Raw genomic sequence first — 26,633 nt, forward strand, 5'->3', positions numbered from 1 at the left:
CTATTGTTGCAGGTTGTCCACTGCTTCACCATTCCTAGAGTTCAATGCTTTCACACACATTAAAGGAACAGGCGCTATCACGTCACTGTTTCCAGGATCCTTGATTTTCATAATGTTGTTTGATTTAATTACTTCCAAAATAATTCAACAGTTGCGTAGAACTGGTTTAGCATTTCAATCTGACTACACTGACATTGAATATAACTGCATAGACTGAGTAGCTAATCAGCAGAATACAATGATTATTCTCTATATTCTCTCTCACAAGGTCAAGCTATCATTCTAAAAGTCCTGCTTGTAGCTGCCTCTAAGTGTACTGAGAAATTAGTTCAGTGAACTGAGAGCAAATGTTCTGCAGATAAATGATCTTGAAAGCTTGAAGATTCTGCAAGGCAAACTACAAGCTGCTTACTGAAAGAAAGTGATGTTTTTCCGCAACAAAGCCAACATGTCAAGACAATTCAGCATGACGAAAGTGGAAAATCCCACAAACATCTATCCTCGGCTTCATCTCTCAGCACCAGAACCAAACTTCTCTCTGTCACGGCAGACTGACAGACAGGCAGGTTTGCAGTTTATGATTATTAATAGATCTCCTCACGAGGATGTGTCTGTGTGTGTGTGTGGCAGCCTATCAAAGAGGACCTCTGATTTGAATAACACTAAGTCATGATGACTTGGAGATGGGGAGTAAACTCTGTAAAAATACAATTCCAAAAGGCCCATTAAACTGCACCCTGTAGCAATAGCTGATAAAAAGTAAAACAGAATAAATTACAGCTTATGTATTTGATTGTTATTCCAACTGGCAGTTCATTTCATCGTGAGCTTGAATTACAAATGCAAGCAGCACAGAGTGTTGAACAGCACACTGCACAATCAAGTTTTATGTTTTCTTAATGCTATTTGTCTCCACCCATCAAAATCTTAACTTTGATATCCACATTCTGCAGCTCTTTCTAGAAACAATGCATCTCTAATTTTAGTAATACAGAACAGCAATGACAAACACCTTTTCTACTTGAAAATAAAGCAAGCAATAAGTCCCTTTGGACCTCTACTGGCATGAAGTATAAACTACAAAATGACACGATCTTTTGTCTTACAGCTCCTTGTAAATGTGTTCACACCCTTGAACTTTCTCATTTTGCCATGTCACCACCACATAATTCAGCATATTTTATTGGAATTTTGTGTGCTAGATTGATATGAAGTAGCACATACATGTTTGGTGGAAGGAAAATAATACACAGTTTAAATGTAAATAAAATGAAAATCTGAAGTGTGGCGTTCATTTGTCTTCAGACCCCTTTACTCTGGTACCCCTGAATAACATCTAATGCGATCAGCTGTACTCAGTAGTTACTTAACTAGCAAATTCTGTCTAGCTGTGTGTTATAGAACATTAGTGGAAAACAGCATCACGAAGACCATACCAGACAGGTCAGGTATAACCTAGGGTTATGTTATAAAACAATATCCCAAGGTTTAAACATCTTGCTGAGCACTGCTCACCAATTCATATAAAAATGTAAAGAGTATGTACAATGCACATATTTACGAAGCTAACATGAGACATGACCGTCCACCTAACTGACAAATAGGGCAAGGAGAGTATTAATCACAAAAGCAGCCAAGACATTAATGGTAACTCTGGAGAAGAGTCTGTAACAGAAAATCAGTCAACAGGACAACTGTTAGTGATGCACTTCACATCTGGCCTTTAAAAAGTGCTGCAATAATAAAGTCTGTCGAAAGAAAGATATAAAAAGTCCGGTTAGCAGTTTACCACAAGCCGTGTAAGAGATATAGCAAACAAGTGGAAGAAGGTGCCTAAGTTTTATAAAATCAAAATCAAACCTTTTGGCCTGCATGCAAAATCTAACACATCAAATCAAACTGAAAACTCGTTGATTTTCTTTCATATAAAAGTCTGAAAACCTTGTGAGTTTTTCTTTTAGTTTCTCAAATAGATATAACCTTGTGTTGGTCTACCAACAAACACCCAAATAAATTACATTCATGTTTAGGTTTTAACGTACCAAAATTTGAAAAACTACAGAGGGTAATAATACGGTTGCAACATGCTGTATAGAAAATGTGATTGCAAAGAATTTGATATGTCGAATTCACCCCTAGATGGCATATGTTCTCAAACTCTGTCTCTTTAAAATCTGCTAAACAAATACCATTCTGTTTATTTTGTAGTTAGGAGCCACATAGAAAAACCTTTCCACCAGGGGAAACATCCTGAGCGATATGTGAACTTCGGTGAACTAAAATGATTGCTGTGAATTATTAATAGTACCTTTTAAAGAAGAGTCTACTGCCAATAAATTACATTTACTTCTAAATTTAGTTCCTTGTTTCAAACAAGCAGTCTCATAATTTCTGTGTTTAAACACTTCTTAATTATGTAAACTAGTTAAATGGTGCCTGAATGATGTGATTTGGTAATTCTTAAACATTTAATAAACTTGGGGAGAGGTCCTCTTTACCCAGAAAAATGTTTGTTTTCATGTGGCATCCACTATTTGGTTAACTTTTGAACCATCCCTTCCTGTGGTGTGTTTTAACATCCTGAAATATGTCAAATTAAAGTAGACAATCATCAGTCGAGTGCCTTAAACCCCAGCTGTGCTTTTAAAATGACTTATCAGATGCAAACGCATGCCCTGCTCTAAATTAACCAATGTTTTTTCATGGGTGAACCTGGAAGTGCATGTCAAGCTCAAATGAAGCATTAGCTTTCTCCATTTTTAATAGCAGAAAGTAAACCCACAGAAACCTAGCAGCAGAGGTTATAAAGATGGGTGTCTCTGCAGTCCTGGATTTCAAAAACATTTGACTTTATATTGATTAATAGCCAGCCAGCCAGAGGAAGCCCAGTAAACAGCTAGCTATCTGACTTGAAAACGCCTGAGACAGGAAGTTATATTCCCATCTGATGTATGGACTCTGTGGACTGTGTCTTTTAAGCTAATTTTCAAAGGAGAAAATGAGAGGGGAAATGAGCATTGGGTGATCTTAACAGATTTGGCTCAGGCCTGTGGAACACCAGTACGTTCCTGGCTGAGGATGGCTGAAGAAGGCTGTGAAACTGCAGAAAGCTGTAGACCTGCTGTGCAGAAGCTCATTGAAACACCTTTTCAGCTTGTCTGAAATTATTTTTCCACGTGGGTTCTTGTAAACTTTAAAGGTCTCATTGCCCAATAGCCATCTCCCCAGCCATGTGGATAATATTATTTATAACTTTTCACTTTTCAGCCAAAAGCACCAGAGACTGCAAAAAGTTACCCTTCAACACACACAGGACATGTCTGCATTGTGTCAGGAAAAGTGCGATAAGAGACATAACACACACGTCCTAGGAGAGTCAGGCTGCTGTTGTTGCTGCATAATGGAGGACCCTTCCTTCTGCACACACAAGGCCACCAACACACCCAGGAAGCCACATGATTATCACAATTAAAATAAGAACGTGGTTGCTAATGTACTTTCTAAAGTCACTGTGTGGGTATTTAAAGAGGCTGAAATGGCAAATGTCTGGAGCCATGACATCAGGCTAGAGGTCTGTGACCTGCAACTCCAGAGTCTAATGTGGATCTTAGGCCTCTCCATAGTAGCTCTTAATTACTTGGACCAAAAATGTGAAAATTAGGAGAAAGTTTATATTTAAAGGAAATGGGAAAGGCTAGGTTTAGTTGTTCTTCAATCTGTAAAGAACAGCTGGATGTTTTCCTTTGCTTGTAATACAAATAACTGTAGCTTTCTAAGCAAAAACTGTATATAGTGTCATGAAAAATGATTTGCCCTGTACATATGTGTCTGATGATGTAGAAACGTCAGTATGACAAAAAAAAAGGAAAAACAGATTAAATCTGTAAGGGGTAAATACTTTTCAGGGCGCTGTATAGTAGTTTTCTAATTTATCCTTTTTCAATGGGTCAAATTGATTCTGGAGATCTAGGCAAATTAAGAGCAAGTGCAAAAATAGTCCTTTGGAATGAAAAATTGCAGAACCCTGTCACAATAAGGTGAGATCTTTCCATGTAATCCATGCAATAATTATTAAAATACACAGTTGAAGCAATAAAGAGTGAAACAATCACATTCTGGGCTGCACGGTGGTGCAGTTGGTAGCACTGTTGCCTTGTAGCAAGAAGGTCCTGGGTTCAACTCCTGGCTGGGGGTCTTTCTACATGGAGTTTGCATGTTCTCCCCTCGCATGTGTGGGTTCTCACTGGGTACTCTGGCTTCCTCCCACAGTCCAAACACATGCCTGTTAATTGGTCACTCTAAATTGCCCATAGGTGTATGAATGAGTGTGTGCATGGTTGTATGTGTGTTGACCTGCGATGGACTGGTGACCTGTCCAGGGTGTACCCTGCCTCCTGACCATAGACTGCTGGAGATAGGCACCAGCTCCCCTGTGACCCACTATGGAATAAGCGGTAGAAAATGACTGACTGACTAATATCTATGAAAAATTAGATAATCATAATTCAGGAAAATAATTGAATTTGAGATAATAATAATAATAATTGAGAAAATGACTGACTGACAAGCATACAGGTACTTCTCAAAATATTAGCATATTGTGATAAAGTTCATTATTTTCCATAATGTCATGATGAAAATTTAACATTCATATATTTTAGATTCATTGCACACTAACTGAAATATTTCAGGTCTTTTATTGTCTTAATACGGATGATTTTGGCATACAGCTCATGAAAACCCAAAATTCCTATTTCACAAAATTAGCATATCATTAAAAGTGTCTCTAAACGAGCTATGAACCTAATCATCTGAATCAACGAGTTAACTCTAAACACCTGCAAAAGATTCCTGAGGCCTTTAAAACTCCCAGCCTGGTTCATCACTCAAAACCCCAATCATGGGTAAGACTGCCGACCTGACTGCTGTCCAGAAGGCCACTATTGACACCCTCAAGCAAGAGGGTAAGACACAGAAAGACATTTCTGAATGAATAGGCTGTTCCCAGAGTGCTGTATCAAGGCACCTCAGTGGTAAGTCTGTGGGAAGGAAAAAGTGTGGCAGAAAATGCTGCACGAGAAGAGGTGACCGGACCCTGAGGAAGATTGTGGAGAAGGGCCGATTCCAGACCTTGGGGGACCTGCGGAAGCAGTGGACTGAGTCTGGAGTAGAAACATCCAGAGCCACCGTGCACAGGCGTGTGCAGGAAATGGGCTACAGGTGCCGCATTCCCCAGACCTGGGCTACAGAGAAGCAGCACTGGACTGTTGCTCAGTGGTCCAAAGTACTTTTTTCTGATGAAAGCAAATTCTGCATGTCATTCGGAAATCAAGGTGCCAGAGTCTGGAGGAAGACTGGGGAGAAGGAAATGCCAAAATGCCAGAAGTCCAGTGTCAAGTACCCACAGTCAGTGATGGTCTGGGGTGCCGTGTCAGCTGCTGGTGTTGGTCCACTGTGTTTTATCAAGGGCAGGGTCAATGCAGCTAGCTATCAGGAGATTTTGGAGCACTTCATGCTTCCATCTGCTGAAAAGCTTTATGGAGATGAAGATTTCATTTTTCAGCATGACCTGGCACCTGCTCACAGTGCCAAAACCACTGGTAAATGGTTTACTGACCATGGTATCACTGTGCTCAATTGGCCTGCCAACTCTCCTGACCTGAACCCCATAGAGAATCTGTGGGATATTGTGAAGAGAACGTTGAGAGACTCAAGACCCAACACTCTGGATGAGCTAAAGGCCGCTATTGAAGCATCCTGGGCCTCCATAAGACCTCAGCAGTGCCACAGCCTGATTGCCTCCATGCCACGCCGCATTGAAGCAGTCATTTCTGCAAAAGGATTCCCGACCAAGTATTGAGTGCATAACTGTACATGATTATTTGAAGGTTGACGTTTTTTGTATTAAAAACACTTTTCTTTTATTGGTCGGATGAAATATGCTAATTGTGTGAGATAGGAATTTTGGGTTTTCATGAGCTGTATGCCAAAATCATCCGTATTAAGACAATAAAAGACCTGAAATATTTCAGTTAGTGTGCAATGAATCTAAAATATATGAATGTTAAATTTTCATCATGACATTATGGAAAATAATGAACTTTATCACAATATGCTAATATTTTGAGAAGGACCTGTACATGCTTCTGTCTATAGAAGTTGTCCTTGTATTTAAAAAGTGTTGTAAAAAGACAGAGATACAACAGAATGCCAATATGGTCTTGGGTGAAATTGGTCCTGTCTTGTAGATGTTTGTCTTCTTGGAGACGTTTCCTAAAAGTCTTAATTGTGTCAAGTAAAGACATGCAAGACCAGGTGCAGTTCAGTAGAGTACCAAAGCCTTAGAAATGGCTTTATAATCATTTCCAGACTGATAAATGACTTTGTTTCTCATCTGTTCTTTAGATCGAGGCAAGATGTTTGGTTTTTAAACCCAGCATCATGTTGTCAAATCCATTTAAGAGATTTCTTGGTTCTATAGGCCTCACGGCAATTAAAATTAATTTAATAAAAATTAAAAAAGCTGAAAAAGCAATTAATCAGTTACATACACAAGGAAGGTGATTCCTTTTTTAAAGGTTGGGTTCAAATTATCACTTGTAAAGTCTGTATTGACTTTTCTTTCTGACATGCATTTAAGTGTGATTGAAAAAAGCTATAAGGATGTGAATACTCATACAACTCTGCACTACTAAGATTACCAGGATGGGGATGCTGATCTGTGAAAAAGACATTTTTCTTCATAAATTTCTGATCGCATATCAGGTTAGGCGGTCTACGGGTGAGAGGTGGGGGGTACAACCTGGACACGTCTCCAGTCCATCACAGGGCAACACAGACACACAGGACAAACAACCATGCACACACCCATGACCAGTTGAGAGAGACCAATTAACCTAATAGTCATTAGTCATATTTTTGGACTGTGGGAGGTAGCCAGAACACCTGGAGAAAACCCACACATGCATGGGGAGAACATGCAAAGTCCATGCAGAAAGGACCATCTTGCTGCAAGTTAAAAGTGCTACCCACTGCAGCCCTATGTTAGGCCATTCTAATCAAAATGAAATTGTTTTACAGAAGGGGACAAATCACATTATTCTTTGTGAATACTCATGTACAACAGAGCTGCCATTACATCAGTTAAACCACTTATATTTTACACTTTCAATACTCATTAAAGTCATTGACTGGTGATCTCCAGAAACTCACTTTGTGTTTTGTCAAAAAGAAATCCTTTTTATAGGTTTTATGAGTTCTTTTCCCCAAAACGTCTCTGTCAATTAGCCAGCACATTTCCAGAGCTTTGGAATATTTTTACATCCTTGGCAAACAATGATTAACTGCAGGTGCCTTTATTCTCACAGTGCACATAATTTCAGTTAGACTGTAAAATCCACTATTTAAATGGCAGGACATAATTCATTTTCTATATTAAAGTCTTACGCAAAGAGATTTTTTTCTGTCACTTAGAACTTTATTGAGAGGTTTTGTGAAATATTAAAAACACAGCTTAAAAGCATTGTTTCACAGTGGCTCTTTGAAAAGTTGTAAAAACACGCGATCAAAATACTGTAACATTTCCAAACACCACTTATATAATGTTCTTTAGCTCAGTCACGTTTATTCCACTAGTTGCGACATCATCATCATAGCATGTGGGAAAGCCACAAGGGACTTGTGCTCATTTGTTTGTACAGCTTCTGCACCCAAAACATATGGGATCACTGGGTGTGTGACCCAGCAACTGCTCGGTGGAAGAAGAAATATTACAGGGTGACGATTGACTGTTGCCTCACTCCGCCTGTACTGGCTGGATGAGTTTTTCTGAGAAGATCCCTGAGTAGTTGTCCAGATCCTGGTGCTGCTTCCAGCTCTCCTCCCTGATCCCCCTCAGCAGGCCGTCCAGCTGCCAGAGACAAGCAGTAAACACATGGAAAAAACAGGTTCGAATGATGATATAACCACTTCCCAGTTTGAACAACATTTCTGCATGATTGTGATATGATTATAGCTGAACCACAGTAACAATGACCAAATTCTTAAGAACATTGGAGCAAAGTTTGTGATTTACAGCTAATTCAGGTTCTGGAAGGTTGTCTTTGTCCCCCATGAAGGCCTTGTGCCTGATTGGTTGAAGCGTGTCTATCATGACAAAACACACAACAATGCCATTTTGGATAGTATATTTGATCTGAGGACTTTGTAACAATTACAAGACCTCTGTTAAAACAGATCATATATGTTGTTTTAGTTTCAATATGAATCAGATTACACACACTGCAGACCTATCAAGGGGTCCTTCAGGGTTCTGTTTTGAGTCCTGTTCTGTTCTTGCTTACACAAATCTCTGTCACATCACTGCTCTTTATTTTGGCTCTTTGTCCTTTCGTACGTTTACAGTTTTGATTTATTTGCACCCATAAAAAGGAGCCACCGGCCACAAGACGTTTCAGTTTTTTGGGCCATTTTGTACCTGTTTTGATAATTGACGATTTAAAGCAATTTTCCACAATCTATTCATAGTCTACTGTGAATAAATGTGGTTATGTGACTCCAATACAAAATATCTACCAGCAGGAGGTTGCTCTGGTTTTTATTTCATGAGAATGTCATATTTCAACAGTAAAATACAAATAATTAAGTTAAGTAAATAATTATAGAACATTCTAGTATTTTTATGATTACTCCATAAAAATGATGTATAAAATAGTTTTGTTTATTTTAATCACGACAAAAAGAAACCATGATGGGAATTGTGATATGTGACGAAATATATTACAAAATAAAGAAGGTAAAATAACCTGTAAAAGGTTGTTAGCTAGTACAGCACAGTCTCATCAGAAAAGAATACTGATGATAAACAGTCGTATTGTTGCTCAGATCAGACAGAATTATGATTCAATCTGACAGATCAGCAAACAAAAAGCCTCCAGAAGAAAGGTAGGTTTTGTTCACGATTAACATGACTAAAATTGCTTTATTTAGGTTCAGACAATTTTAAAAATCAAGAAGTGGAAAAGAAAGAAATCTGAATGTATTAATTTCTTTTTAAAAGAACCCAAGGACTTCTATTATAGCAGACCAATTTGAAATTAAAGTTGTTTCCATTGTTAATATGTTTTTACGGATAAGGTGTTATAAATAGACTTTTTATAAACCCAAAGCAGCTTTTTCTATTCCTATGTCTGTCCTACTTAAAGAAAAACTGGTATCACTTCTTTGTTCCATACCATAAGGTGCAACAGCACACCACTTTGAAACCACTTTCCATCTCAATCAATGACCTCACCAGCACTGTTAAACCTCAGTATAAAAATAAAATACAGGCTCAAAGGTCAAAGGAATGAATTAGAATCTGGAAAGTGTAGTGCGCATTTTTCAGCCACCTGAAGCCCAATACCCCTAAATAGAATCCAATGCAACCAAATGAGGGGGTTTGTTTGGGTACATTTGTGAAGAAACTGCATCGTGAACACAAAAGGAACACATCAGACAACGAAAGTTGTGAAGAGGTTTAGAGCACAAACCCCAACTTAAGATTTGAATATCTTTCAACCAGTTTCTCAGGCAACAAGAAGGTGCAATCATCAGATGCGACCAACTTTTTGGACCACATAAACAGTGCTATATGTGGGGGAAAACTAAAACTGCACATCACTCGGAACACACCATTCCCAGATTGAAACATGGTCGTGGCAACATAGTGCTGTGGGGATTTTGTTTTTTGCAAGAAAACTGGTCAGCTGATGCGAAGTAAGATGGAACTAAAAAAGGAGGAATACTGGAAGGAAATCTCTCAAGCAATGCCAAAGACTGGATTTAGGAGACAGGTCCCTTGGCTGTAGAGGACTTTGGTCCCCAACCAACCCAAACTTCTTTCATGCCTACAAATTAGAATGCATCGACAGTTCTGATTGATGGAGACATCATGTCCCAATAGAAATACCGTATATCCAAAATGACTTTCATTTTGGTCCTTCTTAAAAGAGTTCATTTAGGCATCATTTCTAGAAATTTCTTCACCTAAGCAAAGAAATTAAAAAGAAATCACCCAAAATGTAACAATAAGTAGGTCAGATCTGTACGTGGTGATGTAATGCGGGTCGCTGAAAAACAAAAAAGCGTGGAGCATGCGCCTAAAGTTTGCAGTTATGCTGCATCTCTTATGCTGAGAATCTGAACATCTAAACAATACTTTTGGTTTTGTATTTACAGAGAAAGACTCCTCACAATTGTATGATAAATTGAATGGTTCAGACAGAAGGCTTTAAACAACAGATCTCCATAATGTATTGGCCTGAAATGACTCGATGGGTCAAAAGTTTACAGGAAGGGTGTCATCTCCAGCGTGATCAGCAGCATTATGTAAGGCGAGATATGCTTTACAAGAACTCCCACACACTCACACACAGAGAAAGACTAACCTCTTGGGTGGCAGCTATCACCAGGATGAAGTCTCCCTGTTCAAACTGCAGCTGGCCTTCGTCAGACGCTGCACTGCTCTCTGTCGCCACCGCCTGGGGTAAAAAAAGATGTGTGGTTTTAATATTTTTCCCTTTTACAGGTCCTGTCTTTTTCCACCCCAATAAGCACGTTAAACTGTAGTTCGTCGTGGGTATTCTATATCTCTGTCTCTCTATTCTCTTTTACACTGGGTCTGGTTTTGGACTCAATGCTGAGTTTGTAAAACAGACAAAAACCAACCAAAATAAATTTTTATAACTTGTATAAAGCCACTGGAAAGCAGTCAAGAGTACCTTGTAAAGAAAGCCAGGTGGATTCTGGGAATTCGAGTCATCTCCTGGCTCAGATGTCTCGGGATTGTTTGATGTTTCCATCCCGTCCTTTTCAGGTAACAGGGGCTGTTGGTCTGTGGAGTGGAAGGATTGGCGGAGGGGCGGAACTGGGTGAGGTCTGGGTTCAGCCTCCTCTAATGACAGATTGCCCACGGCGCCCTGGTCAAGACTCTGCATGTCATCCCCATCTGCTGAATCAGAGGGGCTTGATGGTTCCTGATTCGCTGCCTCAGACTTTGGCACTCCGACGCCGGAGTCATCCGACTGATTTGTCGCGAGCTCTGCCTCAGCCTCGGCCTCCAGGTCTTCTGGACTCTGACTGCGTGTGCTCTTGTCGCTGTTCTCATCGTCACAAACAGACTGCCTCTGAGGCGTGTTTAGGCCGCTGAAGCTGAGATCTGAGTCTGATGAACTAGTGCTTTTGGATGGGAAGCTGGTTTCCTCTGGTGCAGTGGTTTCTTTGGAAATGCTCTCACACTGTTGGACAGGGGAAGAGGGACCAGCTTCTTTGCCATTTTGGGAAGGGGAATGGATAGATACATGATCAGCTGGGAAAGCTGTGTTGCAGGGGATGGGGTTGGAGATGGCCAGGGACCTTCTTTTCTTTGACTTGCCAGTTGTGCTGCTTGAAAATAAATAAATGAATAAAAAGTCATTAATATTGGAAAATAAGGACAAGTGGACAACATTAGGTCAAAATCAAATTGATTCCTTCTGGACATGCAATATGGTGCGATTACAAACCAAATTAAGGGATGTGAAGCACAAAGATCAACCACAAGACAGCTTGTAAAATGATTTTTGATGTAGCAACAAGAAACTGAAGGAGCTTCATCTCGCTCTTCTACAATCTTGCTAAAGGTTGGACATTTGCTTATTGCAGTGCACTCAGCTGGGGGCTTGTACTCCTACAACCTCGAAACATGTTCCTCCCAGGGCAACTCCAAAAAGTCAAACCACTCTCATAGCTTTAGAGGCTGAAATATTTGCAGATAGTTCTGAATATATTATCTAGTCAGTATCAGCTGACCTCATGCCCAAGCACTGACAACCTCCCACAAAGTGCGGGGAAATTCCATGTCTCCAGAGCAACCTTATCACTCTGGAATTACTAAGTTCACTTCGCCTGCTACCTAGCATCCAGCCATGACATATCTCCCAAAAGATGAGGGGGGGATTACCTGTGACTGAGCCGAGTCAAGCCCCAGCAGTGCAAGCTTGACCTTTAAAACAGGACATATCATGCAAAATCCACTTTTTTAGCCTTTAAATATATTTTGTTGTGTCCTTGGGTCTGTAGGAGTGGAGAAATGTTTAATTTAGTCTCTCCAGGTATTACGGAGATATCTTTATATTCTGTTTGTGTTATATTTTTCAGACCATTCAGTTTTCTGTCTCATCTGTTACGTTTTTCCAACTGTTACGTCCTGGCCATTGTTCTGATAGCAGTAGCATCTGATAGCAGCCCTAACAGATACAGAATGCTTCTGTTAGTGCTGCGTGCTGCTTTTAGCTCCATGAGGACAGAACTGTACTGTGTGTTTTGAATATTATTATTACATAAACAGTTTAGCATTGTTTTTGTCATTTTTTTCTTGTTTCTGCAGAGCTAGATAATTGTTACCAAACTACAAAAATGGCCGAACGAGTTAAAGTGTAGGGTTGTTTGACCTGTAGGGGGGTGGGGCCTCAACAACATTTATAGAGACGTTACCAAAATGAGTTGCACTCAGAAACACCTGAGAACAGGGGTAAAAGAGGAGCTTATGGAGCTACAATAACAAGGAGTTCAGATTAAAGCATTGCAGTTCAACTTTATATAGACCACAACTGAATGATTTAAGTGTGAAAAGGAAGGATTTAAAAGCATGATATGTCCCCATTAAGCCCATGCCACCAGGAGAATGCCTCTGTTTTTCATCTTCAGACAAGGCATTCTGTTTTCTCTGTCTGCATTTAGATATTGAAGACCAAATAGCCTTGGGATACCTAATCAGGGGCCAAAGACTCAGACAACATAAGCCCCCCCAAGATCATGGAGGTACTTAAACCCCTCCAATTTAGGTGGTGACTCCAAAAGACAAGTCTTACTAGTAGCTCTGGGTCCCTGAGCATAACCATAAACTTAGTCAAGGAAGGGTGGTAAGTTTCTTACTGACGGAAGGCAAATATTGCTTCTCTATCATCATTGGTGATGACTTGCTTTCCTGGCATTGGCCACACCAGCAAACAGCCAAACATCTGCTCTTTCAGAGGTGCTAATGCTCATCAATAAACTAATAAAGCCTCTGGTAGGCAGCACCTGACTGCTGCTATCCCTCTGAAGTCCACTTGGGTCCAAGCACTATTATAATGATGAGGTCTTGGTCATTTTCATAGCTTATGAGGCCTTGGTATTGGATACAGCCTTGAATTTTTGAGAACTTAGTGCTCACTGACAGTTCATGTGTATCAGCACATTGTGCTGATAAAATATTAAACTATTATCACAAGGCACTGCCCTTCTTCCTCTGACCGTTTCTCAAGAAAAGCCTGTTCCGTTTTTTATGACAGCCATACATTTAGTAAAACTGAACGTAGCTCTAATTTAAGCTCTATTACAGCTTTTTCCTGCCATTACAGAGCGGCTACACAGTATCTTTAGCAATAACTACCAGAGCTATCAGATAAATACTTTGCAGCCCTCCAGAAATCCCCTTTTAATCCTCCAAAGTTACTGTGTCCTGCAGAGTCAGGGCAACCTGTGGCTTACCCAGCAAACCAACAGAGACCCTCCCATGTTTCATAGCAAGAATCTCTTCCATAAGCAAAAAACTTATCTGATTTACCAAAGTGTTTTGGTTTCAGCAGCAGTATGTCTTTTAATGAGCCTCTTGTAGAAGCAAAGCAATATAATTATGTTTCAAACACTTTTAAAGAGGAAGTGTCAACAGCTTAAGTGATGTGTAATGCTGGCTTCACAAAAACACAATTTATAGCATTCCTTGTAAAGATGTGTAAAAATAAATCCCTTCTTAATAGCTGAAGCATAATCTCACATAAATAAATAGGTTCCAGGGCCTTTGAAAGAGAAATGGGTTCACAACACGAGATCCTCCACCATACTTCACAGTGGCCCTGAGGTGCTTTTCCACACATTTCTTCTTTATTTAAACACCAAACTCACGTGTTTGTTTGTGAGGGTGGGACAGAAAATGCATTTTATTTCTGAACTCACTTTAAAAAGATCGTTTGGTATGTAGATAACATTGAATGGTTGTCATGGAGACTCCAAGATGCTACTTTTTGCTGCAACAGTAAACTTTTGATAGTTTTCTAGTCACCCGTTACCTCCAGCTGTCTGTGGGTGGTGACGAGATAAATATGGATCCTCTGCTAGCGTAGTGGCCAGTGGCTAAACAAATGGACCTCTGGTGTAAAAAAAAAAAAGAATACCCTGGGGTATAAATATGATGGGTCACATCATATTTATACCCCAGGGAAACAGAAAATTATGGATTACTATTTACAGTATGTTTTAGAAAATCCCTGATCAACTTCAGTATAGAGTTAGTTAAGAAATGTTTGTTACATAGGATTTTTCGAAGTCTCAGCAATTGTTCCACAAGTAATTTGGGGAAATTCTTTTTGAACATACAATTTTTTTTCCTTACTAAAAGGTTGGATTTTTCTAAAACCCTTCAGTGTGTGACTGTGCTGCGAAACAGAAGAATTTATTTGAAGTGTTTTCTTACACATCTTTACCAGGTACACCAACACATTTGGCAGTGTCTGTATATGTACAAAGTGACGAGCAAAACTATTCATACCCCAGAAATATTTAGATTTTAAATTTGTTTTATAAAACCTAGAAGTTTGTTTCTGACAGGAAATGAGGCATCTCTTCAAAAAAAAAAAAAAACCCCACACACAATGTAAAATAGTATCCTTTTAAAACTAATAATTTATCTGTTTTAATATTTTTTATTCATGTTGAACATTATTTATATCCCTCTTAATAATCAATGAAAATAATTACAGCAATCAAACCCTTCTCATAATTGCTTAGCATCTTTTTGCATGTTTCTACTGCTATTTATAATTGGTGATGAGCTCCATGCTTTGAAGTTGGAAAGCCTCATTGCCATCACCCTAATCTTTAGCTCCCTTCACAGATTCTCTGTAAGATTCAAGTCAGAACTCCAGCTGGGCGGCTCTAAAACATTAGTATTACTTCCTGTCAGAAGAAACCTGTCGGGAAAACTAAAAAGAGAACTTAAACCTAAAACTGCCAGGGGTATGAATAATTTTAGGCCTAACAGGTGCCATAAATAAAATAAATGCAACACCCTACCTATTCAAACCCTTGATGATGAAATTTTTGCCCGAGTGTTGAGTCTCCAGTTTTTTCATCACATTGTAAATTTCCCGGTTTAACTGTATAACAAGAAGCACAAGGTCATTACAGACGTTTACCTGTTGGACAGTGGAGATGCGGACAGTTCTGTGTGATTTCTTACCACGCTCATTTCTTTATAAAAGACATCTCGCAGGTTTGAGATGTTTTGGAACACGGTCACGTAGCAGCCGATCCGACTGCAGAGACAGAGTAATCATCTTAAATTCCACCTTCATCTGTGAAACGCCTTTATTTCCCACTTGGGTCACATATATCCCGGCTAATCTAAGTCTGGTTTGAGTTACTGCTGCTGATACCTCTGATAGAGAACAGGCAACTCCTCCCGCAGCTCATTATTTATCTCTTCAAAGACATTCTGGGCTTTGTTGAACTCCTCCTCTGCCTGATAAACAGGATTAGAAAGAACATTACAAAATTAAAAACTCAAACAACAACTGAAAGCCAACATGTTTACTTAGGTGCTACCTTAGTGATTTTGGCTTCATCCTTTTTCTTAGCGCTCTGCAGAGCTTCCAGGTGGTGACGAGCTGAATCGTAGTCCACCAGTTTGCGCCCCCGTTTTGCAACTCGGTCCTGAAAAAGGCCAAAATGTTACACAACAACCACCAAAAGACACGTGCATTGATGTGTAAATAAATCAAAGAACCTGCAGCACATTTTGTTTGTTCCTTAATCTCCTTAGAAAAAAATAATGCATTCTGGCAAAACCGAAATGGACAGGTCTGCACTTAAAGAATACCAGAAATCGGTCCAACTCTAGTTTTGCAAGACGGGATTCCAGTTAAGACGCATGACTTTACCTTGACCTCAGGAAACTGGCTTGTGTAGTTCTCCATGGTGCGGACAAGCTGGTCACTTATTTTCTCCTCAAAGTCGTTCCACAGCAAGTCCTCACTCTGAAGCATGAGAGGAAACACAGGAGAGGAATCAGTAAAACAAATATTAATAATCCAGATGAAAGAATAAACAGAATAACCTGGAATTTAAAATCTGATTAAATACGCCTTAAGTCTAAAACTTACAATTTAATATACAGACACTGACAAATGAGTTGATGTGTCAAAACATTCACTGCATCATATCGATGTTTGTTTTGCCATTTCAAATATCCCTTCAGGGCTGTGGTACTTCAGAATAATACAGTGTATATCCCAATATTAATTAGCCAGCAGGTTACACAAGAATACACACCCAGATCTACAGTGATTACAGCTTTATTGTGTTGTTCTGTCTAAAAGGCTGTTTTAAATAACATTTTCTGTTATACTGCAGACATTTTATGCCATAAAACCAACTTTACCATTTTTTGGTTTTATTGTACAGTTCACTGCAAAAATCCATATATTCATATTTGTGGAAATTTTTTGCTTTTGTCCACATCATAATAAAACCTTTTAAATATTTTATCAGGATTAGAATCACACCAAGTAATGGATAAGTTGGGGAACAAATACAAATCTGAAACGTGTGGTCAGACTGGAGGAAGACCATCTGAACAGTCATTTTCAAATCTTGCCTCAGATTCCCAGTTGGATTTAGGTCTGGACTTTGACTAAGCCAGGCTAATACACGAATATGCTCTAAAAAGAAGTGTCCAAAGTGTGGCCCGTGTGCATTTGCAGCCATCTGAAGGATTTTGTGCAGCCTCCAACCACAATTCAAAAATGGTACAAATGACCACATGCAGTTGATGCAAATGGACATATTAAAAAAAATAAATAAATGAGTTTTTCACTGACAAATCTTCTTAACATGGAATACAAGTTTAGACACCACTCATCTAAACTATTCCATTGTAGCTCTGGCAGAACGTTTAGGGTCACTGTCCTGCTGGAAGGTGGACCTCTGTCCTAGTCTCAAGTCTTTTCCAGACTAACAGGTGTTCTTCCAGGATTGACCTGTATTTAGCTACATCCATTTTCCCACGGACAGAATCCCGGTTCCTCCTGAAGTAAAGCCTCCCCACAGCATGATACTGCCAGCACCATGTTTCTCTGTGAAGTTGGTGTGTACAGGATGAAATGCACCGTTACATTTCCTCCTCATACAGTATTTTTCAGAGCACCGTGTTTTACATGTTTGCTGGCTCCCCTCCATAGCTGAGGCAAACTGCAAACATAACTTATTGCTGTCTTTCAAAAAAGTTTTTTTATCTCCTTTGCGACTCTTTCATGAAGGCTAAAGTTGAGGATGCAAGGCCAATAGGGGTTCTTTGCAATTAACAGTTGTCATTTTTTCAATTAAATATAATTCAGTTTATTTATAGGCCAGCATTTCACAACCAGTGTCATTTCCCGATTTACATTCCAACCCTGCATTAAGGCTTCTCCACAGCTTTAAAATCGGACCTGGCTCCTGCGTTCCTTGGTTTACACGATGGTGTCTTTTGTTAAATGCTTTTTAACAAACCTGAGAACAACTGGATTTATAGATGAGATGAGACTGCACAGAGTGGTGGACATTATTTACCAAATAGGTGCCATCTGAAAGCAACTGGTTGCACGGATTTTAATCAGGGGTATCAAAACAAAGGGGGCTGAACACAAATGCTAGCACACCTTTTATTCTGTTATTTAGAAATAAATGTTAAACACCATTATTAATCATTTCACTTCACAATTATGCACTACTTTGTGTAGCTCTATCACATGATGTACCAATTACACAGGCGGACGTCTGTAGTTGTAACATTACAAAGTGTATAACAATAATTTTTCCGAGTCATTGTGTGCACACAAAAAACCTCCTATGGCTCGTATAAACTCACCTCTGTAATGACAGCAAGGTCCTCCACTCCGTTCCAGTCAGATTCATAAATGTCTTTTAAGGTCAGGGACAGTCGCTTGGAGGTCTCATGCACAGCTGTGGAAATACACCGTAGGTCTTAAAAAAGCCCATTGGAAAATGTTATCATGTCTCCACCAGCTTCAGCTGTTCTTGGAGCCCTGAAAAGCCATTGTTTTAAAAAGGTTTGTGGTGTAGTCACTACACCCACACTAAAAAGGCCACAACAACAGTTGTTTCCTGACTGGATGATAGAAAAAAAAACAAAAAAAACAAACACAAATGACTCATGCGCTGCCTCTGTCATTTTGCCCTTGCTGGCTTTCCCCTGTTCTTTTATAGCCCATCAACACAGGCAGAATTGCACAAGCCAACACAAAATTTAGGAATAGACCAAATTCACTTCCCTTTTTGCCTCACTAGGTTTCCTGTACAAACAATGATGTCTAAATGCTTTGAGCCCGAATAGTGCTTAAACTCACTTTTCACTGCTGCATAGTAGGCCTTCACGTCTTTAAACAATCTGTTTCCGTCGATCTGTGGGCAAAGAGAAAGCCAAGAAGTTAACTATGTGACCCCAAGTAACAGCTCTGAATGATCTCGGCACATTGTCTCATGTCCTTGGCAACCTCAAGTTATTGTCACTATGTTTCTGTTGGGCTGCATGTTGCTCTTAACTTCAGCACAGGTTACTCCCGATCGGTTAACACACACACTCATAATACTACACTAACCCAGCTTCAATCGTTACAGCTGTTGATATGGTGAAGTGAAAGCAGCAAATGTGTCCCTGTGTGCACATCCTTCCTGTTGTTCATTGACACTTTCCTTCTACAGCAGTCCTGGTTAGCTCCCAGAAACAACTAAACAAGCCCTAACAAGTGTGCATGTAGTTAAAGAGAATACACTGAACAATGCAACGCTGAGCAAAAGGAGAATGGAGGACGAAAAAAAGCTATAATGTTGTTGAAGTGTGCCAGCAATTGCTAGCAGAGGCCATTTGCTAAAATTAGTCAAGAAGCGAATGGTTAAACCAGCTTGAATAAGACCCATGGACACAGATTCCTCCAAGCTTGTCATGGAAATTAGTACAAGTAGGCTTGGATACTGGGTTTTTCGTGGAAAAAACTACATTCAGAAGTAATTTTGTTAAAAACAATTTTTATACAGCCCCCTAATGTTCAACAGCAATAACTGCAAATCAAAGAAAGGATATAGTAACCATTTATCCATGCAATTTCTATACCTGCATAATGTGCACAGGCTCAAGGGGAGACTGGTGCCTATCCCTAATGGTCAAAAACAACAATACATGATCATTATTACTAAGTTAGTTGACCCTGCTTGGTAGGGTAAAATGGGTTGACGGGTTCTTTTAGGGGTTAATTATGACTTAAACACTCACCGGCCACTATACACTATTTACATTCAGAACTACCTAATTTCTTAGTGGCATAGAATCAACAACGTAATGGAAATAAGAGACCTAAAGTATGCAAAGAAAATAACCCCCATACAGTTACACCACCAGCACCAGAAGCCTGAACCACTGATACAAGGCAGGATGGACCCATGCTTTCACTTTATTTATGTGAATTTCTGATCCCACAATCTGAAGTTTGCAGCTGAAATCAAAACTCTTCATACCAGTCAATCTTTCTGATCTGTTATTGTCCAATTTTGATGAGTCGGTGTAAATTGTTGCCTCAGTTTTCTGTTCTCAGCTGAATGGAGTGGCACTTCCTGTGGTCTTCTGCTGCTGTAGCCCATCTGCTTAAAGCCTCTGCCTGTTGTGTGTTCAGAAATGGAAATCTGCATACTTTGGTTGTTATTTGAGCCCAGTAGAGTAAGGTGACCAGATTTCTGAAATCAAATCCGGGGACATTTGCAGCTCGGAGATTAAAATAATTAAATGTTATCAAGATATAATGAAAACATTGGTACAGTTATGGTTTCATTTATTTAAAAATATTTAAACATAATTAAACAATAAAAATCAAGAGTGATAGCAGGAAAGTGTCTTTCCACACTGTTAGCATTTCCACAGAGTAATAAAAGGAATAAAGTAATAGCTGTAGTAATGTAATGTCTGTCTTTTTTCTTCTCCAACACCCTTTCTTTCCCTCTTCATTGCTCTACTCTTCCTTAGGTCTATTTTCCTCCTCTCTCTCCAACTCTTCCCATTTCCCACTGCTCTTTCACTTTGTCTTTCAATTTTCCTCCTCTCTGCTCTTCTATCAGTTTTTTACTATTCTAAAACAAAGACATAATATAATCACAATCGCCTTCAAAAATATTAGAACATATAACATACTGAAAAATTGCAATTTAACAAATTAAATGGGATTTCTATTTCAGAAACCCTTTAGACGTTTGTTATTTTTAAATGAGAAGCTAGGGAATTCCCAATAAAAGCTTGTAAATAGTAATGTTTATTTAATTATTTGACTAGTTTCTTCAGCTGTCGAAATGCTAAAATTGCTATAATTAGCAAAAAAAAACCTATTTTTATTTAGAGCGAAAAGCTCATACAACAGAGGAAATGCACATTTAACCAGGTGATTATCTCTCCCTCCTCATCATTATCAGTTCATGCAGTTCTTGCCTCAGTTTCCCTGTTACTGACTGCTGTATTTTTTCACGAGGATCTTTCATATGTCCATACTGAGTAGACCAATGCCCCTCGTCCTTTTCTTGTTCTGTTCGTTCATAAAAACGTAGTTTATTTGCATTTTAGTCCTCACCTTTAATAAACCAGAACACATCCAAGCCTTTTTTTTTTTATCAGGGCACAGTGAATGTTGACAACACTAGTAACATTTACTACCGTGAACCAAACCTTCATCACAGCAAGGATCAGCCCAGTCCATGGCAGTGCGCTCAGCTCTTATTCTACTGTCTGTAACGTTAACAGCAGTGCGACCAGCTACCGTAACAGCTGTTGTTGCGCATAATATGCTCACTCGCGCTTTCTAACACTGGCTACCATAATAACAGGCTAGACGCAACATTTTTTCTGTCCGTCATTCACAAAATGCTAGAATGAGGGAAATTTCCAGGGACAGCTTTAGCCGGGGAAAGGTCATCTAAAACGGGTGCTGTCTCCGGAAATCGGAGACGTCCGGTCACCCTACAGTAGATCAGCAGTTTCTACAATACTCAGCCAAGGCCATCTGGAAGCAACAACTATGTACCATTCGATATTACTTTAAGTCTCTTCCTTTCCCTTTCTGATGCTCGGTTTGAACTTGCCATTTGCGAGATTCTACATTCCTCGATGCATTGAGATGCTGTCATGTCATTGGCTGAATTTAACAGGTGAACCTAATTAAGAGACTGGTAAAAAATTGTTTGTCTTTGATAGCAACTTTGTACAAGAAAGGTGTTCAGTTGCATTTTATGTTTGTTTTCCAACATTGTTAAAGTAATAAACTCAGTAAACTAGGGCCCTGTCCCAATACCCGCACTTCCACCGTTGTGTCCCTGAATTGCGCGTTCCCGTTGATGGGTTCGAGTGCGTAGTGTGACACAATTCTCCAGAGTTGTCCTTAGCCCCGCCCCCTTTGTGCCACACATCTGCCTTTCGGCAAAGTCCGCTTAGATGCGGGCTTCGCCGAAGTATATTACCCACAATTCACTGCTCCAGATGACGTTCTGAGCAAAAACCAATCACAACCGTCAACGTAACCAGCCATCAAATCAGAATAATAAGAACTGCGTAAACCTTAGACAGCAAGCCGACAAATATATTTTTTACTAGTTTTCCAGGCTCAACATAGTAAGATACCAGTGGGTTCAGAGTGAGTCTGGGCTGTCAGTAGGTCATAACACTGAAGTTACCTTTCAAACAAACACTGGCGCGGCAAGAGGCTGGTGTATAAGCCTCCTTCGCTTCATGCACTTTATTCTCCTCAAAACAATCGCTTGTTGCAGTTTTAAATAGTTTTTTTAGCAGCAAGACTGAAAACAGCGCTGGTTCCTGCCCTTTTTGATGTTGCAGTTACGTTGCAGAGGTGCAAGTCGATGACGTAACTCCTACTGTCCCAATTCTCCAATTTTGCACGCTTGTAACCTGCGCACTTCATCAACCCCTACATACACTTGTACAAAGTACACACTTCATAGAGGGGCGTAGGGTTTAATGTGGGTATTGGGACAGGGCCTAGGTCAGTAATTCCAAACAGGGAACATTTAGCTAACATTAACCAATAAGCTAAACCACCAAAACAAGACAGTATTGTATTTATTTGTACTTTTCAAAATCTTTGTTCATTTAAAAAAAAAAAAAGATTGCTCTTCCAGAGTTAAAGTCTGAATTTGCAGGTCACAAAACTTTGTTGCTTCCTAAATGGAAGAAACATCTGAACACTTTCTCTTTTCTTTTACAACCTGAAGCTGCACCACAGAGCTGGTGCAGCTAACAAAATCAGACAAAAAGAAAAAACAGAGTCCTAGATTATGTTTCAAATCCTCATATCAAGGCCAAGCTGATTGTCTGAAGTTCTGGACTGGCTGGATTGCAACATCAGAAACAAAAACATTGATTGTTTAGTCTGACTGGATCGCTAATCACAAGGAGATCTTTGGTGAAGAGGCTGTAAGAAATGCTGCTGAACTTTTAAAGCTAACTTTTACAACAGATGAAATTAGAGTGACAGATCATGATGTGCTAACAGTGCTGGAGTACCTGTTGCTTGTTGAGGTCCTGGAAGCACAGCTCAAATTGCTCATCCTTGGTCTCCATGGTTTTACCCAGTTTCTGAAGGACCTAAGAAACAAACGGGCATTTCAATGGGTAATGTTCGATGTTAAGCCCCCCCCCTCCCCCCCCATTGGATGGAGTAAATAATCTTACTAAATAATCTTACAATGAATGAATGAATGTCCAAATAATCTTTCAATAGAAAAATGGGAATACATTTTGCAAGAATTAAAATTTTGTCTATATTAACAAAACTAGGACAAACTGCAGGACCGCCTCCATTTATTTAAGTTGACCGATAACAAGAAGCTATCTCTTCTTGCTGGTGTTAAGTTGTGACAAACGTCAATAGAAAGTGACATCAATGTCACATCCGCTTTGGTTGTTCCCACAAGAGTCACATTTAAAACGATTAGGCTTTGGTGTGTATTCCCCATCTGCGCATGCAGATCACTTTGGGGTTGTGAACCATTTAGACTAAAGTCTGATGGCAGTCGTATTTAATTAGCAGTTTGAACGACCACACACAAAAAAAGAAAAAAAAAATTTTTTAAATCATAAAAATTGGATTTCAGCAAAAATGGGTATTGAGCATTAAGACCTGCTGTGTGAACGTACCTTCAAATACGAGTGGGATTCCGGACCACATATGGAAGTGGCTCAAATCTGACGTGAACAAAATCAGATATGGGCCACGTCTGAGACTTCAAACTTGTTTCAAAAACTTGGTCACTTAATCAGGCCAAAAAAAAAAATCTGATTTGGGCCATATTTGCCTGCAGTATGAACGGGGCTATAGAGATGCACTAATCAGACTTTCCCCTCCCAGTTTCCGATTATCTTTGAGGTGTGAGATTTTGATTTTTTTTATTTCTAATGATTTTAGAACAGAAAAAATGCATTAGTTTGTTTAATATTGTTTTTACTGTATGAAAGCATAAGTCTCCAAACTGTATCTGATTCGTGTTAACCTCAAAAAAGTGCATCAAATTATATGCTCTTGGTTGATGTGTTTAGATCGGGGAGTGCTAGTATATTTATTGCCTGATATTTTCTTTAAATATTAGCATATGGTTGGTATTTATTTTATGGCAAATATTGGCCTAGTTTATCTGCTAATCAAAGTTCTGGCCAACGTCTTAATAAAGCTGTAGATAACATGGTCAAGCCCTCCTTATCCCAACCCAGTGATACTCAAACATGCAGGAAACACACAACCAAACACAAAAAAGTGGCTACTTGTTTCATAATTCTTTATAGTTCAATGAATGCAGCTGTTTTCAAAGCTGAACACATAAAACAAAACATCTGATTATTATGTAACCAACTTCCTTTTGTTTTCTGTCTGGGAAATGAATAAATATCTCCCCAAAACCCCCTTAGTTCCTATAGCAGGCAACTTCGCAAAACTCTGTTGTTTCTCTTTAGAGGAGGAGCACCAAAAATCAAACCAGTCAACCACAAACTGAGTGAGAAAGAGAGAGCAAGCAAGAGGAAGTGCTCAGTCAGGAAGTGGCAACTTTTGTAGGTCCGCACAGTGGAACATCACTTAACAGAACAACAGAGCTCAGGGTGCTGTTCTGATCACAGGCAGAGGAAATATTGTTAGTGAAGGTGGTTTTAAACAGACATGGTTTACAGGGAGCAAGTTATGGTTTTATGTGCTGATCACTGCGAAGGCAAAGCTTTGTCTTTTCTCTGGAGGTACAGATAACACTTTGGTCATGTTCATGATGAGGTCCTGCAGGGTTTTAATATGAGTCAGCTAGAATAAAATAACTGCAATTGCATGCACCAAGTGGGAGGAATGACATGACAGAAAGGGGGCTAAACAGACATATTCGCATGCTTGAAACATTTAAGTCAGAAGTCACTTTAAACCCTGCAGTAATCCTGTTCAGATCTATCATCATGTGCTTGTAGAAGTTCTAAAGAAGTTCTGGGTTCTAGTAACTTCAAATAACAGGACTGGTCGAGATATCCTCCAGCCTAATTCTTGACACATTGAATAAAATGAATCCCCTCAATTTACCTTCTCCTGTGCTCTATTCAAGGACTTCTGGACCCGTTTGGCAAAGAATCCAGCTCCAGCCTGGAGGTTCGGACCCACTTTATTCTCGGCCATCTCTCAGCTTGTCTCTGCTCCGATCTCTCTCGGTTCGGTTCAGTTCAGTTCGGTTCAGTTCAGTTTAGTTCAGCTCTCCTCACGTCTGCTGCTTCCTCGGCGCGACTCAGCTGCAAACTCAGCTCAAGGCGGTGGAGGTGGAGCAACAAGACACACTTACGAAATAAACCCAGGCAGCTACCAGGACCTGCCCAACAAGAGTGAAGTCGTTCTCAGTGTCCCTTTCATCATCATCATCATCATCATCATCAGCAACATCTTGTGGTTGTCCCCTCGTCTTGTTCAAACCTGAACATACATTCTGCGTGTCCTGATCTGTCCCATAAACATCAGCGCCGCTCTTGAGAAACGTTTCCCACCCGTGGGCCTTCTTCTTCTTCTTCTGCAGGAGTCTTGCAACAACACTCACCTGAGATCGATGGGCGTAATTTACGTTCCTCTAGTGACGCGGATCTGATTTAGCAACGTGACGCAGGCAACGTTGAGCGATGCCGCTGTCAAAAGTTCAGCAGACAATCATTTGTTTGAACTGTTCCCAACTAAAGAATGAATGTCATTAAATCAACTTTATTTTTGTTCTGTAGACTTCATTGGTTTGAATGGAAGGCCATTTCAGTCAAAAAAGTCTCAGAATTTTGAATCACCTATCTCATAATTATAATAAAGAAAGAAAGAATAGTAAAAACTAAATAATATAAGAATACATATTTATAAAAAAAAATATTAATAACGATTCTCTAATATCATGAAGTAAAATGAGCTTGATTTGGTGTCTTCAGAGATCTGAGCCTTAATTACAGTCATTTTGTTTTCGGAAAAATATATAAGTCAGTTAGAAATGTATATCTGCGATAACTAGGCAGAGTATGTCTACTCAAAGAGTATTCTGGTTCCTGATCTCAATATGCCCTCATCTTTAAACTGAATATTAGGTCAATTTGTGATCAGCCAATCATTATTACATCTACCAAGGAGGTTATGTTTTCAGTTGACTTTGTTTGTCTGTCTGTGTCTCTTTACGGACAAGGTTACAGTTCTTCCAGAGGTGTGTCTTCGCTCAACGAAGAATTCATGCCTTTTTGGTGGTTTTTTATGTGACCCTACTTTGGGTGGTGGAGGTATTCAGTCTCTGATTGTGTTTTTTTTTTTATTCGTAGTCTGTGGCTGTTTTCTTCTGTAGCCCAGGTCATTCTAACTGGTAGGAGGTATACGGAATCTTCAGTAGGATAGTGGCATCAGTAGTGAAGATGCAAAACTGCATTTAAACTGAAACAGACTGTTGTACTCAGCACTGTGAAGGTTTGCCCTGTTTGGTGGGCTCCTGACAAACATCAAAGAGCTGCCTGAGGCCTTCAGAGAGAAGATAGCAGCTAATCTGAGTCTGGAAATGAATCTGAAGAGATCTCAAAGAAATTTAAAATCAGCCATTCCACTGTCTGGATAATAGTCTGCAAGTAGAGGACTTTCAAAACCACTGCCTACATGCCCAAGTCTGGCAGTTCAAGCAAGTTCACCCTGAAAGCAGACAGATAGATATTGCACAGAAGTCTCCAAAAACCCTAAGCTTTTATTTGGTGTTTGCAAGTGCGAACCTTTTGCTCTCAGAAAAACGTGAAGGGCAAAAGGAAATTTGTCCGAGAGAACAGAGACAAAGACCAGGACTTCTGGAATAAGATTCTTTGGACAGATGAGTCTAAAAATTGAATTATTTGGACTCCAGAACAAAGGACGTGTTTGGCATAAACCAAAAACGTCATTCCAGGAAAAGAACCAAACATAGAGCTTCAAGTGTAATGGTTTGGGGGATCGTTTGCTGCAGCAGAG

At 39.6% G+C, this 26,633-nt stretch overlaps 1 protein-coding gene across 3 annotated transcripts; it reads right to left on the reverse strand.

Annotated features, from left to right (window-relative positions):
• Nucleotides 1-7,455: 7,455 nt before the first annotated feature.
• Nucleotides 7,456-25,256, reverse strand: bin2b (bridging integrator 2b). 3 transcript variants are annotated; one of them, XM_047348853.1, is made up of 13 exons: nucleotides 25,108-25,256; nucleotides 24,717-24,996; nucleotides 22,670-22,750; nucleotides 18,465-18,519; nucleotides 17,966-18,060; nucleotides 15,999-16,094; nucleotides 15,664-15,771; nucleotides 15,495-15,580; nucleotides 15,299-15,374; nucleotides 15,133-15,215; nucleotides 10,761-11,424; nucleotides 10,428-10,520; nucleotides 7,456-7,909 (listed from the first exon to the last, which is right to left on the reverse strand). In XM_047348853.1, the coding sequence occupies exons 2-13, from the start codon at nucleotides 24,807-24,809 to the stop codon at nucleotides 7,796-7,798; spliced, it is 1,644 nt and encodes a 547-aa protein (XP_047204809.1). In that variant the 5' UTR covers nucleotides 24,810-24,996; nucleotides 25,108-25,256; the 3' UTR covers nucleotides 7,456-7,795. The 3 variants fall into 3 exon arrangements, with proteins under 3 accessions (XP_047204809.1, XP_047204811.1, XP_047204808.1); XM_047348855.1 differs by lacking the exon at nucleotides 25,108-25,256 and having other exon boundaries at nucleotides 10,761-11,421; nucleotides 24,717-25,071; XM_047348852.1 differs by lacking the exon at nucleotides 25,108-25,256 and having other exon boundaries at nucleotides 24,717-25,071.
• Between the last annotated feature and the right edge of the window lie 1,377 nt (nucleotides 25,257-26,633).

Source organism: Girardinichthys multiradiatus, chromosome 20 (assembly GCF_021462225.1).
Source record: "Girardinichthys multiradiatus isolate DD_20200921_A chromosome 20, DD_fGirMul_XY1, whole genome shotgun sequence".
Lineage (NCBI taxonomy): Eukaryota > Metazoa > Chordata > Actinopteri > Cyprinodontiformes > Goodeidae > Girardinichthys > Girardinichthys multiradiatus.